This window comes from Belonocnema kinseyi, chromosome 7 (assembly GCF_010883055.1).
Source record: "Belonocnema kinseyi isolate 2016_QV_RU_SX_M_011 chromosome 7, B_treatae_v1, whole genome shotgun sequence".
Lineage (NCBI taxonomy): Eukaryota > Metazoa > Arthropoda > Insecta > Hymenoptera > Cynipidae > Belonocnema > Belonocnema kinseyi.
Window position 1 is genome coordinate 43,154,407 of NC_046663.1, and position 15,192 is coordinate 43,169,598.

The 15,192-nt window shown below is 29.2% G+C and overlaps 1 protein-coding gene across 1 annotated transcript in view; it reads right to left on the minus strand.

Annotated features, from left to right (window-relative positions):
* LOC117176284 (gamma-aminobutyric acid receptor subunit beta) overlaps positions 1–15,192 on the minus strand; it is a 325,198-nt gene that overhangs the window by 31,969 nt on the left and 278,037 nt on the right. The window contains exon 7 of the mRNA XM_033366468.1: positions 4,185–4,469. Coding sequence (XP_033222359.1) covers positions 4,185–4,469 — 285 coding nt within the window. The remainder of the gene's footprint in view (positions 1–4,184; positions 4,470–15,192) is intronic.

The following is a 15,192-nucleotide window of genomic DNA, read 5'->3' on the forward strand; positions in this document are numbered from 1 at the left end:
TAAAAAATCTAAAGAATTTCTATTTAACTAAAATACCCTGAAGTGGAAACAGAATTTCATAAGATGTGAACCTGACGTATACTATTAAACTGTCAAACTGAGTCTCAGAAAATAATTCAAAAGGCAAAACCACGCGATGAGTGAGCGGAACTAGGAGTTTCAATATGCATAAAGTGATGAATGAATTTTAAGATTATTATTATTATCATTATTATTATTTTTGTTATTAATTTCCAAGAGAGAAAAAAAAGGATTTTAAAAATTCGAAAATTAAAAAAAAACTTTCAAGATAGTTTCGTATTAATTATATAGTGAAATATTTGAGCCTGAAATACTTGACTCATCCATATTTATGTTTAATTCTTTATTTATATTTTATCGAGTTTTTTCTGAAAAAGAAACTTTAATGAACTCTTTTTATCCACTGAATACAATCGGGTATTGATATTCTTTCTTTTGTTTTTATAACTTGCCGTAAATCGTGCTTTTGAGAGAATGTTGCTGCAGTGAAGCTGAATCGCCGGAGGCGTAGCTGTTGATAGACGAGATGTCAGAAATAGACATCATGCCTTTCGATTAGTTTTCAAATGATCGCAAGCGCAGCTCTGAGGCAGACGAGAGCTTTTAGAACTTTTTCCGAAGTTTTCAATATTCTTCAGAGTAGTCTCGCGAATCCTATTAGAATTAACAACTCCGAGAGCCATCTTTGAGGATACGTTTCCCCGTTTCAGCTCATCGACTAGCCGATACTTTACAACTTTTATTCAATTGGCTCTCTTACTTTAGCTCCTGGGCATTTTATAAAGTGTTTTATATTCATGTGGCTTGATTGGGCAATTTATGCTACTTGTATTGTGCTTATATTTTTCTGAAGCGTGTGTTGTCGATAGGACTTCCTTATACAAATCTGTCACATTTGACACTGGCAAAATTGTGTCCCTCGCCTTTGATATACTAGAATGAAAATGGGAGCTTGTAGATGTGAAATTGACTTTCGAGTTTGCCGTTCAGAGTTAGGTATTTACATTTAAATTACTTTGTAAAGTTTAATTGAAGGAGAGAGATGGGGATGAAGCCGCAAAAAGACCTTAGTGACATTTTAGCATTTTTGCATAAAAGAAAAGAAACTTTCTAAAAAATCAAGTCCTAATTAAAAAAAAAAGAAAGCATTTTCGAATATTAAATTACGTCCTATTCCATTTCGAATAAGGGGAAATTTCAAGAAAAGTCTAGTTCATTGGTTAAGGATGATTCTTATTTGGAGATGTCATTCTAGAATGAAAATAAAGGGATACGTATTTTAGAGTTTTACCTCTAAATTGTCTTTAATTTTTTACAACCATAGGCAGATTATCAGCGTATTCTTGAAAAAGGACAGCGGCTGTTTTTCTAAAATTCTTTAAAGTGGATTTTCTCAAAAACACCACCTAATTTTTTTTTTAATAATAGATGATAATATGCACAGCATATCTACTGAGTGTCGTTCTTTGTTAAAATACTGCCACATATTGACAAAAATTATTTTTGAAAAATTTAAGTTTCACATTTTAAAATTTTCTGCAAAAAATGTGAGAAAAAATAATATTTAAAAACAATTTTACTATCCTCAAAAATTGTTTAACTCGCAAAAAGATGATAAGATATCCTTCTTACATTAGCAGCAAATTGTTGAAAATATTGAAAAAAAAACCAAAAAAGGTTAGCTTTTCCAGAAAATATTATTTTTACGTCTTTAAAATTTGAAAATGAAAATAAAGAAGATTTTCTGAAAAAACCCACCTTCTTATTTCTTCCCATATTTGTTTATAGCTTCTCTTCATATAAGGATGGCATCCTACTACTTTAGGGGGTCTTAATTATTTTTGAAGCCAAGAAAATTTGGATTTTAAATATAAGTTTTGATTTTTTCTCGGAAAAGACGTGATATATCACTAAAGAGCAAGTGATATTTTTTTTACAATTTCTTAGGTCTACAAAGTACCCTATTTTTGAGCTGTTGCTAATGCCCTTTGATTTCTACAAACTTAACAAGAACTTTTTTCTCATAATTTTTCGAAGGGTAATAAAGTTTTGCGTCTAAGATGTATAAGTGGAAGACAAAATGTCATTTTAATCAAAAAATTGCAAGGAAACCCGCAAATTTCGATGTTTTCTGAAAATTGGAATGCCTCTAAAAATAATTAGCATTTTCCAAAGTTCCTGGTCTCATTCGAAAGGTAAGTCTCATAATATTTTTTTTAATTATCAGGATATATGTATTTTTTCCCCTCTACCTTCTGTCCTAGGTTAAACTTGGAGCAAGAAAGTCTAAAAATTTTTAAAATGTGCAAATACTTACAATTTTAAAAGAAATATTTATCATATTTTACTGGATTTCAGTAATATTAAAAAAATATTGTTCTGAATTTTATTAATTCTCTTGGTGGCTACAATCATCTTTCAAATTTTTGCGATTTTTTTGTATAAAGTTCGAACGTAGGGTACAATCTAGGGAAATTTTTAAAAAAAATCTTTTCGACTTACGAAAATACTGTCGAAACTCATTTTTAAAATGAGCTAAAGATTATTAAAAAATGTTAACTATTTTCACGATCGACAAATCGATAAGATATATTTTTTATATTGATTGTACTCACCAAATGAATTTAAGAAATTCTAAACCATATTTAATTTTAGCCCAGGGCATAATTTAGGGAAAAAATCTTACAATATCTCAACAACTTAGAAAAATGTTATGAGACTTACCCTTAAAATGAGCCCAAGAACTTTGAAAAATGTAAATTGTTTTTAGAGGCCTTCCAATTTTCAGAAAAAATTAAACTTGGACGATGTTTTGGAAATATTTTGTATTTAATTGACATTTTGTATTTCGTGAGATTAGAAGGTTTTTTTACGTAAATAATATAAAAATCAAGGGATTTTAGCAACAGCTTTAAAAAATATATAGGTGTAGGTATATGTTAAAAGTGGGGTTTTTGAGAAAATTCGCTTTTAAGAATCTTAGAAAAGTAGCCGCTATTTCGTTATTTTTCAACAAAATTAAATTAAAAAATAATAATTTGAAAAAGCCAGAATTTGGTTGGTAAACTGAGAAACACGTGTTCCTTTTTTACTATAGAATAGTACATCCAAATATCATATCATTCTGACTTCTGAACATCTCTGCCGATTTTGAAATGGAATTGGTGTTACATAATTCAATTTTTTGGAAAAATTCCCCTCTTTGATTAATGATATATTTTTTGAAATATAATTTTACAATTTATTAACTGACAATTAATATCTTCTGTTATTTAATAAGCCTTTATTAAAACAAGCAAAAGAATAATGCATTTTCTTTTTTTATAAATCTCGATTAAATTATCTACAAGTTCCCAGGTAAATCGGAAGGCTTCTTTCAATTTTCGAGTGTGTGAAACACGGGATGAGAGAGGATGTTTTGTATCACATATTGAGTGTCATAGTAAGTGAGTGACGCATAAAAATCTTCTTCAGAGTTGAAAGATAAATATTGTGGTTACATTATCATTGTTTCTCTCTGAAAGAGAAAGAGAGAGTGCACAAATCGAAAAATTACAGTTTTATATTGCAGGGAATTTATTTGGGATTCTTTGGACCATAAAAATAGAGTAAGCGCAGTAATAAGGAAAATGAGTAGACCTCTTTGAAAAAGACATAAGGTTTTTAGAAGGAAGGGATTGTAAGCCGATAACGTTTGATAAAGAAAGATGTGAAACTGAAATTAGAGAGGGAATTCTGTAATGTTGCTTTCTCACTCAACTATCTCTTTCAGAAAGAAACAAAGCTGTCACCCAGAGAAAAAAGTCATGATTTTACTTTACTGTACAGGAACTATTTAATTCCCATCTTGAGTCATTAAATCGAATTGTTTGTTAAAGAAAATTTGTTTTTCAGAATATACCTTTATATCAATAATAATACTTTAAATCGTTGATACAGTTTCTATTAGATAGTTCTTAATTTGTAAAGAAACTATGTTTTGAAATACTTTCGGTACTCGATAGATGGTGTAAAAAATTGATCCTTGGTAAAGTTGGGAAGAAAGCTAGACACGTCATTGATTTACTATAATCCTGGCAATCTGTGATACAAAACCCCGGTCTCGGTGTTTTTCGCGTTTTGAAGAGCCACCTTTCCGTGGAATAGTTGTCTGGAATACATACCGAGTAATGATGCGAAGACCATGACGAAACAGGTGCCCAGATAGACGTCGATGGACTTGACGTAGGAGATTTTGGGAAGGGCCGCATTGGTCGAGGACATAAGGGTCGTCATGGTGAGCACAGTGGTTACTCCGAGGGCTACCCGAGCGGGGGTTGCGTTTCGGTTTAGCCAAAAGCTCACCCATGAAATTATCACGATCAGTCCAGAGGGAATGTAGATCTGGATCAGGTAGTATCCCATGGAACGAACGAACTGGATCTCGCAGGCCAGTCTCGAGTAATTACCTGCGAAAAAAAAGAAAACAGTCCCAGTTTTGACAATCTTTCCTACCTTTTTCCCTCTCACTTTCTTCCATTTATTTTCTTATCCTTATTTCCCATAACTGAAAACAAAATCTTCACCAACATCAACAATTAGCTCTAGTAAAGCTAAATCTAGTTGAAATGACAAATATTTTTACTAGAAAAATTATGGGCATACAGTTGATTCAACTATTACATCCTTGTAATATCTAGTAAACGAAACCTACTTTCATTAACACGGTTTGTTCTAATTAATACTGATAAATTTGCTTGAACTATATCGCAATGCAGTTTAAAAAAAAAAATAAACAAACTATCTACACCAAATGTTTTCTAAGTTACGACGTTGGAAATTGCGACGGAAACCGTGCATAGAAAACGACGTCATACACTACGTCATTTACTATCCCAATTTTCCGACGTGGTTTATGACGTTGGTTTATTAAAATTTTTACATCAGTTCACTGGGTCAACAATGCTTTTTTTCTGCAAATTCTAATTATTGGAATTATTTAACCGTGTCAGAATAGATAAATATGTTAGTTGAAGCGACATATTTTCCTTGTTGTTTTCACAAAGTATGAATCTTGTCATTCTAACTTGAGCCGCTAAGTTGTGGCTTGTCCTAATTAGGCAAAATTGTTGCTTCCTTGTGTACAGATACAAGGAATTTTTTTCGGTGCCATGTTTTAATATTTTATTCTCCCTTTCCACTCTTTTCCCCTTATCATAAATACATTATTCTGGGTATTTATTTTCTTTTCCTACACGAGTATACATCTCATTCAACTATATACTATTGCTGGAGAAAAAATAAGTTGATATCACTGAATATCTGTACAATAGAGTTTGCTGGAGAGAGCGATCGTTACATGTAAATAGTCCTTGTTAGTATTCACTTTTTCTGCTTTCCTGATTAGCAGAGTTTACATCCAGAGAAAAAAGCTCGTGGTTAATATTTAATGGCAGATGTTAAGGGCATTGCCGTTAAGGTAGTTATAATTATGATAGCAGATAGTGCAAGATTATTGCAGCGAACGCGTAGAGTAACATTGAGTTTATCCGTTTTTCTCATTAGCTAGATGCATTGCCTTCCATAATTATTTGGATAAAGGTGCCATTAGCCTTTTCTCTTTCAAATATTGTATTCAGATTTTAGAAATGAGCAAAAGAACTCTTCTTTAATCTCGGATTATTCATTAGTTCATAAATTATTCTTTATTTTATTCTAATTTTCAAAAATGCTAGTCTGCTTTTTCTAGTTTATCTATCTTCAAGTATGGGTGATTCCAAAGCTTCGTTTCGAATTCTATATTCGTATGAATTGGTACTGGTATTTTAAAGCCAATTCCCATTGGCGCGTGACACTTTAAAAGTTAGCAAAAATAAATGTTGGAGAACTAGCAAAGTGCGCGGAATTTTTACGACTCAATCCACTTTTTCTTAGTGCAATTTCATTTCATTCTAAATTCGCTGCAGTTATATAGTATACGAGCTTGGAAACGGCCAAAGGATATCGAAAACGTTGTTATATTAGAAAAAAAGAGGAACTCAGCTATACCAATCCGCCACATGGAGTACGTGCGCGTTGACCTAATTTACTCTTTTATGAGCCAATTAACCTATTAAGTATTAAAAAAACTGCAGGTCCTTCATGGGAAATGTCCTAATGACTCATATCATATACTTTATATTCGCATTTTATTACCTTAATCAACAAAGGATGCACTTTCTTATTTATGATGAGATTTTTTTCATTTATTTTTTTAAATAGTTTGCTTGGTATCAGAAGATAATATTATGTGTTTTCTAAAAATTTTGACCACTAACCATCACACAAAGCCTGAACCCTCAGGGTGACTTTGCTAATACGAAAAAACACCCCTTTTAAGTCAACCGTTTTTTTCGATTTTATTTTATAAACACTTAAAATAAAACACCGAACATACAAACATCATGATTGAACAGACTTCGCAGCCCGAAATTGTCTCAAAACAGGGGAAATAAGATGATTTTTCACGAAAACAGCGGAATAATAAGGGAATAAATCCTAATAAAGTTAATGTATACTATCAAACGAGGTAACTTCGGACATGTGGGGTAAATTCGAACACTCCTGAATTTATAGACCCGGATCTAGAACCAGTTAAGGCTTTAACATGTCCAAAGTTACCTCGTTTGACAGTATACATTAAATTTATTTATTAGAGTTTATTTCCTTTTTATTGCACTATTTTGGTCAAAAACTACTCTATTTCTCTTGTTAGAAGTGTCTGAATTTACCCCAAATTTTCAAAGTTACCCTGTTTTACGGTACATACCCTATTTAATTGAATACAAAACGCTTAAGATTTGAAATCGAAATATATTAAATTTTTAACTCATGTTAAAAAGACGAAAGATGATTTTGCAATCAAATAGTTGAATTTTCAACAAACAAATATATTTTAGAACAAAATGTTGCAATTACAAACAAACAGTTAAACTTTCAAATAAAAGAGACGAATTTTTTATTCAGATAGTCGAATTTTCTATAAAAAAATAAGATTTTTTAACAAAGTTCATTTTTCCAATAACATGATCACTTTTTAACAGTATAGTTAAATTTTCGACAAAATAATTACATTTTCAAAAAAAGGTGAATTTTTAATCACATAGTTCAATTCTCAATCTACATAAATGAATTTTTAAGCCAATTATGTAATTCTGAAACAACAAAAAATTAGCTTCAATAAAAAAAATGCATTTTCAACCAAAAATTTTAATTTTCAAGTGAAGAGCACGTTTATTTTTTATAAGAGAGTTGAACTTTCAAACCTAAAAAACAAATATTTAAAAAAAAAATTAAATTTTTGACCAAAAAGATGACTTTTAAAACAGATCGTTTATCGAAGTAGTTCAATCCTGAATGAAAAAAATTAAGCCTCAACAAAAAATAAATTGTTGATATTTCAAATCAAAAAGTTGAAATTAACAAAACAAAATTAATTCTTAAAGAAAAATGTAATAGTAGAATCCTCAACCAATACAGATTAATTTTTAAACAAATAGTTGCATTTTTAACAACAACACAAATTTCTACCAAATGAGATGAGTTTTCAAACCAATAAGATCTTTCAACAAAATAGTTCATTTTTCGCTCAAAAATATTAATTTTTAAGAAAATAGTTTAACGAAATAATTGAATTTTCAAAAAAAAAAGATTAATTCTTAAGGAAAAATATAACAGTTGATGTTTCAACAAAATTAAAAAAAAATTGAATGGAAACAGTTGAATTTAACCAAAAAACGTGAGCGAAAAGAGAAATTGTAATTTTAAATAATAAACAGTTAAAGATAACCAACAAAAGATGAAGTTGTAACTAAGCAGTTGAATTCTAAACCAGAACAGATTCATTTTCAGCTTTTAACAAAACCGTTGAATTTTTACGACAAAAAAAGAAAATTTCTGCAAAACAGTTAAATTTTAAATCAAAGAGATGGATCTTTACATAATAAAATGCATTTATTAAAAGTTATTTCATTTAAAAACCAAGTGAGATAAATTTTTAATTGAGAAGATTAATTTTCAACGAAGAAGGTTATCCAGTAATGTTTTACTTAATATTTAATTAAAAAAAATTAATTTTGAACAAACAAAAAGACAAATTTTCAAGAAAATAGATCAAGTATCAAACAAAAAGTTATTATTCAGAAACTAGTTCAACTTTCCATCAATTAGTTGAATTTTCAACCACAAAAAATGAATTCTTATTGAAAAATGTAATAGTTACAATGGTTAAATGAAAACAATATTCTTGATCAAAAAAGTGGATTTGCCAAAGTTTCAGTCTCAAAAATTAATTTTCAACAAAAACGAATTTTCAATAAAATAGTTAAATTTTCAATAGAGATGAATCTTCAATTAATAAAATGAATGTTTAACAAAGTAGTTCAACTTTCAACCAAGTATAGTTGTATTTGCAATCAAATAGGTGACTTTTCTGCCAAAAAGGACGATTTTAAAAAAAAACATAGGAATTTTCAACGAAAAATACTTTCTATGAAAACAGCGGACAAAAAGAGGAGTTATTGGAAAAGGTGGAAAGATGGGAATATTGAGGACTAGAGTGTGAAGACTGAGTTTAGATGCCTCACTTATAAAATAAAATTACAATTTTCCAAGCATTTAAACAAATTATTATTCACATTTATGCTTTTTATGCGTGATGCAATATTCTGCGCCCCCCCCCCCTCATACAAAGAGAAGTAGTTTTTAGTAGTTTTTGAATAGACTCTAGAGCCTACTGACGAAGCAGTCTTTTACTATGGTAATAATATGGAAAGAATGGTGGGGATCTGTGAATGACACTCTAAAGCGACAAGATATAAAGAGTCGTAGAAACACAAGAGCTTGCATGAAAAAATGTATAGACGTAAATAAAGGTAAATTCGTATGCGTGGAGAGTTTCACATGGTGACTTTGTGAAGCCCTTTACCTGGTGTCACTTTCTCACTTTTCTCATATGAATTCCTTTTCTTGATTCCCAGCAGTATAAGGAGGCTAGAACCGAGAGATTTAAGCTTACCCCGAAAGGGATTTGGCTTAATGGTATAATAACAAATAATAATTATATGTAATTTATTATTTTCAAATCCCTCACGTTCTCATAATAGAAGGCAGCTTAAAAGCTACTAAACACTACACTCCATTTATGGTGTGAAGACCCCATTCGAACACGAAATTCAGGATATCCTGTGGTAAGAGTCACGACATCATTGTAATTCGCAACGCATTTTCGATCATGGAAAGTACTCGAGTCACGTAGTAACTCGGTCGTATTTCGAGGGCCTCGGTGACAGTGAAGCATCGTAAACGAAGGGCACAGGATTCACGGGGCTGATAGTAAACGGTTGATAATCTAAAGGGCTTTTGGATAATGTGCCACTGAAAACGAAGGCAATTTGAGAATGATGGTTGAAAGGGGCGTAAGTCATTTTACAGGTACTTAAAAAAGGATATTGAAGGAAACTCGTCTTGAATACATTGGACTTCATTATATCAAATTTATTCCATTTCTAAAGGATGCGATTATGATTAAAAAATTTGTTTCATGGAGAAAATGTATTTATGTGAACGAGAATTGTTCTTGAAAGAATCTAGTCTCCCTGGGTGGCTGTAGGTCAGGGAAAACCAGGTTTTGGATTAAATGAAAAAATAAATCTGAAATTTTTAAGTTTCAATTGAAAATTCTTTTATTCTGTTGATAAAATGTGTTCTGTTCAAAATTTTATAAGATGAAAATTCTAGTATTTGAAATTAATCGCCAGGGAAAAATTAGGGAATTTTAAAAAAGATGTTTTGCGGCTACCTGGATATAATATTCTTTTTAGTAATTTATTTTCCTTGTATTGATATTTCTTCTTTTGCAGCTTCAAACTCAAGGGTTTATAACTTTAGTTATTAATTTTATTATTTGGTTAGAGAATTAAGAATTTTGTTATAAATTCATCTTTTTTTAGTTGCAAATTGAACTGTTTTGTTAAAAAAATACTTTCTGTTGTAAATTTATATTTTGGTGTTGAAAAGTCAACGATAATATTTCTTAGACATTGATGTTTTGGTTTAAGCTAGGTGATTTAGCTAGTTCAAGAGTCTTGACATGAGATGGCATAGACAACAAATAATTTAAGATCAATTTTACTTATAATATTTCTTGGTTGACAATTCAATTTTTTATGGTTGAAAATGCGTCTTTTTTTTGTTTAAATTCATCTGTTTTAGAGTCCAAATTTAATCTTTTTTTTTGGATAAAAATGCAACTGTTTGTTTGAAAATTAATTTTCTTTGGTTGAGGATTCAACTATTTTGTTGAAATTTTTCCTTTTAGTTTAAATTCAACTATTTTTTATTCAAAATTAAAATATTTTTCATTCAAATTTCTACTATTATACGTTTCTTTTTGTTGACAGTTAATTTGTTCATTTATTGAAAAATTACCCTTTCCATTTTTGGTTAAAATTGTATGTTTTGCACCTGAAAATTCAACTATATGTTTGAAAATTTGTCTTTTTTGGTAGAGAAGTAATATTCTGGACTGAAAATCTGTTGTTTTTTTATAAATTAAAAATTCATGCATTTTTGTAGCAATTTCAACTTTTTGGTTTAAATTTCAACTATCACTTTTTTTCGGAGAATTCAGCTATGCAGGTTGAAAAATCGTCTTTTTCGTTTTGAATTTCATCTCTTTTGGTAGAAATTTCAACTTTTTTGGTTTAAATATCAATGGTTACTTTTTCTGCTGAGAGTTCATCTTTAAAGTTGAAAAATATTCAATTATTCGTTTAAAAATTGATATACGTTGTTGAAAATTATCCTTTTTTGGTAGAAAGTTAATTTTCTTTGTTGAAAATTTATCTTTTTGGTTTTGAAATTCATCTTTTGGTCCAAATTTAATTTTTTTTGAATGAATCATTACATTTTTTGGTGAGAATTCAACTTTTTGTTTTCTTTTTGTCTTGAAAATTTAACTATAATTTAACTATAAATAAATAAATTTAAAATTATAATCTGAAAAGGTTTCATTCCGTTTATAATTTTGAAACATAAGATTTGTGGTCACCATGAATATCCAGAAAATGATTATTAATATTATTCAAAAATGATTTTTTTAAAGAAAATTAATGTTAATTAATGGGTTTAATGATATTAGGGGTACACTGCAGAAGCGTGATTTGAAATTTTTTTCTAAGTAAAACAAAAATACGCAATTGTTTGTTTACCAAATGGAATTAATTTAGAAGGTGCGTGCTGAAATAAAAAAAATGTTTTTTTAATTTAAAATAAAAATGAAATATTTTTTTCATGCATAGTTTAATGAAAAATGAGCTCGGGAAAAATTCATAACCAAAAACTAGGCTTATTAGAGACAAAAAATAACAATTGAAAAAGAGAGAGAGAAAACAAAAAAGTCAACCAAATCCAACCTCTCAATATGTTCACTCATTAGTGAACAAAGCGATAAAAATATAAGAATTAATCTATATAATAGGAATAAAAAACTATAATTTCTAACAAAAAGAAATACTCTTTACTGATCCCAATATTTAGTGAAAACATTTTTTTAGAGATAGAGAGAATCATTTTAACAAAAACCTTTTTTTAATACATAGCTTTTCGTATGCTAGGACAAGTCACTCAATTTTCAACGTACCCATCAAACTATTTTCCATAAAATTATTCACGTAAAAATGCATTTCTTTTGGATCCTAAATTAAAATTTTTTTAAATAGAGACACTAACCTCAGGATTCCTTCCAATCGGCAGGGTTTGCTTATGATTAATAGAATATTCAGTTTTTTGAAAGAAATATTTTAATTTAAATTTTTGTAGAAAAAAGGTAATACATATTAGCAATTTTAGAAATGCTTTACAATTTTTTTGGTTTTGTCTTTTCTATTTTGAAAATGTAATAATATAAATAGATTGGTTCAGAATCACCCAAAATATCTTTTTTATGTCACCCTAGCAGACACTATTTGATACACTTTATTGTGTTTCTAAAGGCTATGATTATGATAAAAAATTTCTTTAATTTAGGAAATGTATGTAAACGTAAATTGCTCCTGAAATGCTGTGGCCTCCAATTAAGAGATTTTTGTAGAGTAGCAATAGCAATGTTAGTCAGACGACGCGATGGTGAGAGGGGTCGATGGTGGTGAAATTTATATCAGCGCTTCAGACGTAATTAAACTTGACACTTTTGCTGTATCTCATCTCGATTAGAATTGCATTTTCGTTCCAAATTCATGAGAGTTCAGCATCACAGTATTTCCGGTGATTTGCATTGAGAATGAGGTTATTCAAATACTAGGAAATAATGCTTTTCTATGGTCTTACATCACCATAAATAATGTATTGTAGGCATTTCTTTCTGAAGTTGGATTAAAATTTACCTTTTTAAACCGGAAGGCCCTGCATACTTTTCATAATTACATTCCTTCCGAATCCAGTTAGGGATTTATAATCTAGAAGACTCTACAATTCGCCTTTTTAAATTTTGATCTCTAAAATTTCCCCGTTTGGAAAATTTTCCCTAAATATCCTCACAAATTGCATAAAATTCCTCTATTATCAGTCAAACTTTTCAAAAAGGAAGTATCAAGAAACAGAAATTAAAATTTTATAAGTTTAAATTAAAAATTGTTTTATTCTATTCCTAAAGGATTTTATATTAAAAATTCAGTCTTCACACTCTTTTACTTATTACGCTATTTCCCCCTTCTTAAAAGAATTCCTCTTTTTTCACCGGTTTTCAAGAAACTTTCACATTTTCCTCGTTTTCTCCCTTAAATGCGAACTGCATTAATACATCTAAAATCAGAAAATCCAAGTATTTTTGTTTAAAAGTTCCTTCTTTTTGATTGAAAAGTCTACAAGTGTGTTTTTGATTCAGAATTCATCTCGTTTGGTAAACAATTCTATAATTTGGTTGAAAATGCAATTCTTTTCTTGCAAATCCAATTATCTTGTTGAAAAATCATACATTTCGGTCAAAAATTCAAATGGTTCGTTAAAGCTTTAAATGTTTTGCTAAAAACTCTTTTTTTTTTAAATGATGAGATTTGATTCCAAATTAAATTTTTCGTTTGTTGAAATATCAAATATATATTACGTTTTTTGTTTAGATTTTTTTTTCAAAATTCAACTACTTGGTTGAAAGTATAACTATCAATTTAAAAATTATTTTGTTGTTGTTGAATACTCATTTATTCATGATATCGATTTAAAATTCATATATTTGCTTGAACTATGATCTATTTTGTTGAAAATTTATCTTTTTTAAGTTTTAACTACTTGGTTGCAAGTTGAAATATTTTCTTGAAAATTAATTTTTTTAAGATTCACCTCTGGTTGAAAATATACGTATTTTGTTGAAAATTTAAATACCTTCTTAAAAATTCATTTAGTGTATTTAAAATAATATTTTTCGTCGAAAATTAAACACTTTTGTTAAAATTCATCCTTTTAGCAAGAAAGTTCATCTTTTTCGGTAGAAAAGTTATTTTTTTTGGTTGAAAATGAACTTTTTTGTTTTAAAATAATTTTTTCAGGTTGAAAATTCAACTGTCTTAAAAATTCGCCCCGTCGGCTTGAAAATGATACTATTCAGTTGAAAATGTAACTATTTTGGTTCAAGCTTAATTTTGTTGTGTGAAAATTCGGCCATATGGTTCAGAATTCATCTTTGAATTTAGAAAATTCAGCTATTTGGTTAAAAATCTCATCTTTTTTTGTCAAAAATTTAACTGTTTTGTTGAAAAAGTTTTTTTTATACCAAATTATTTTTTTATGATTGATATTTCAGCTTTCCCTTCTGAAAAATCATCCTTCTTAGCTGAAAATCGACTTTTTGTTGAAAATGCAATATATTTCAACTTGAAATGTTAGAAATTTAAAGTTTTTTTCTTATTTGAATAAATTTTATCCAACAAAATTTATTTCCCTATTTTCGTGAAAAATGACTTTATTTCTCCTGTTTTGAAGACAATAATGACTGTGAAGTCTGAAAATATTGAAGCTTTTGGAATTATGTCTTTACATATTAACAAAAGATACCATAATTACAATAAGGAAACTAAATGTTTTACAAAACAAATACGAATTTTAATTTAGAATAAAGTTTTTCTTTTTTTCTTCATACTATTTCGTGTTTGTTATGCACTCAAACAGTTGGCACTATTTTCAGAGACAAATCCGTACTACAATACCCAACTATTCTTGAAGTTATTTATAAAACAAAAATGGGACCAAAGTTGTAAAAAAGTTCCAATTTATGTGTATTTAGAAATTTTACAAGTGTTTTCAGGATTTTTGCCCCGAAAAATCTCGGCTGATAGTCCATTGATCATTTGTAAAAATGATGAGAAAATTAAATCGAATTTTTTTAGTAGTTTTATTCCAAAACAATGTTTCCAAGACAGAATGTATTTTGAACTATTTTATGACCCAAATATCACGACTTATATTTTTTTAAATTTCGTATTCTTTTTGGCCTCATTTTGTCTCGTTTAATTAGTCTTAGACTCAGTACATTTTATCTAAAAAACTAAATTTGGTTGAATCCTGCCAATTTATATTGCATAGGTAATCATAATTCGACATCCGATTCAATTATGAATTAATGCTTAAATCAGTGAAGCGGTTATTCCGTTCATTGGACATTTCCGTGAATATTCGTTTTAATTGATTCGTTACATGCAAATAATAGGATAGAGATTATAATGCGCTGGCATCGATGGACCATTACTCACGGATAAGTCCTGATATTTCAATCAATGCTCATTCGTCAATTAGCATCTCTGGAAACTATTAATGTTCAATATCACAAAAAGGATCAGCAATCGTACAAACTCAGTTATCACAAATTCACAATCTGACATTGTATTGGAATTCAGAAAGATAAACAAACATTGCAGATTTGTATCCTTCTCTCAAGTTTTTCAATCAAAACTTTCAATCGTAGTCCAAAAGGATTTCCTGAAATTTCACGAGCAAGGGTTCCCAAGTTAGATGTAATTAATGACCAGTCCCAACGATTCACCAACTTCGAACGAATGACCGCTAAATATAGATGCTTCTGAAACCAAGGCCGTTGATGATTTTCTCATAGTTCAAGCACCGGCAGCGATTAAATACAGCAATTGATTAAAGTTAACATAGCAC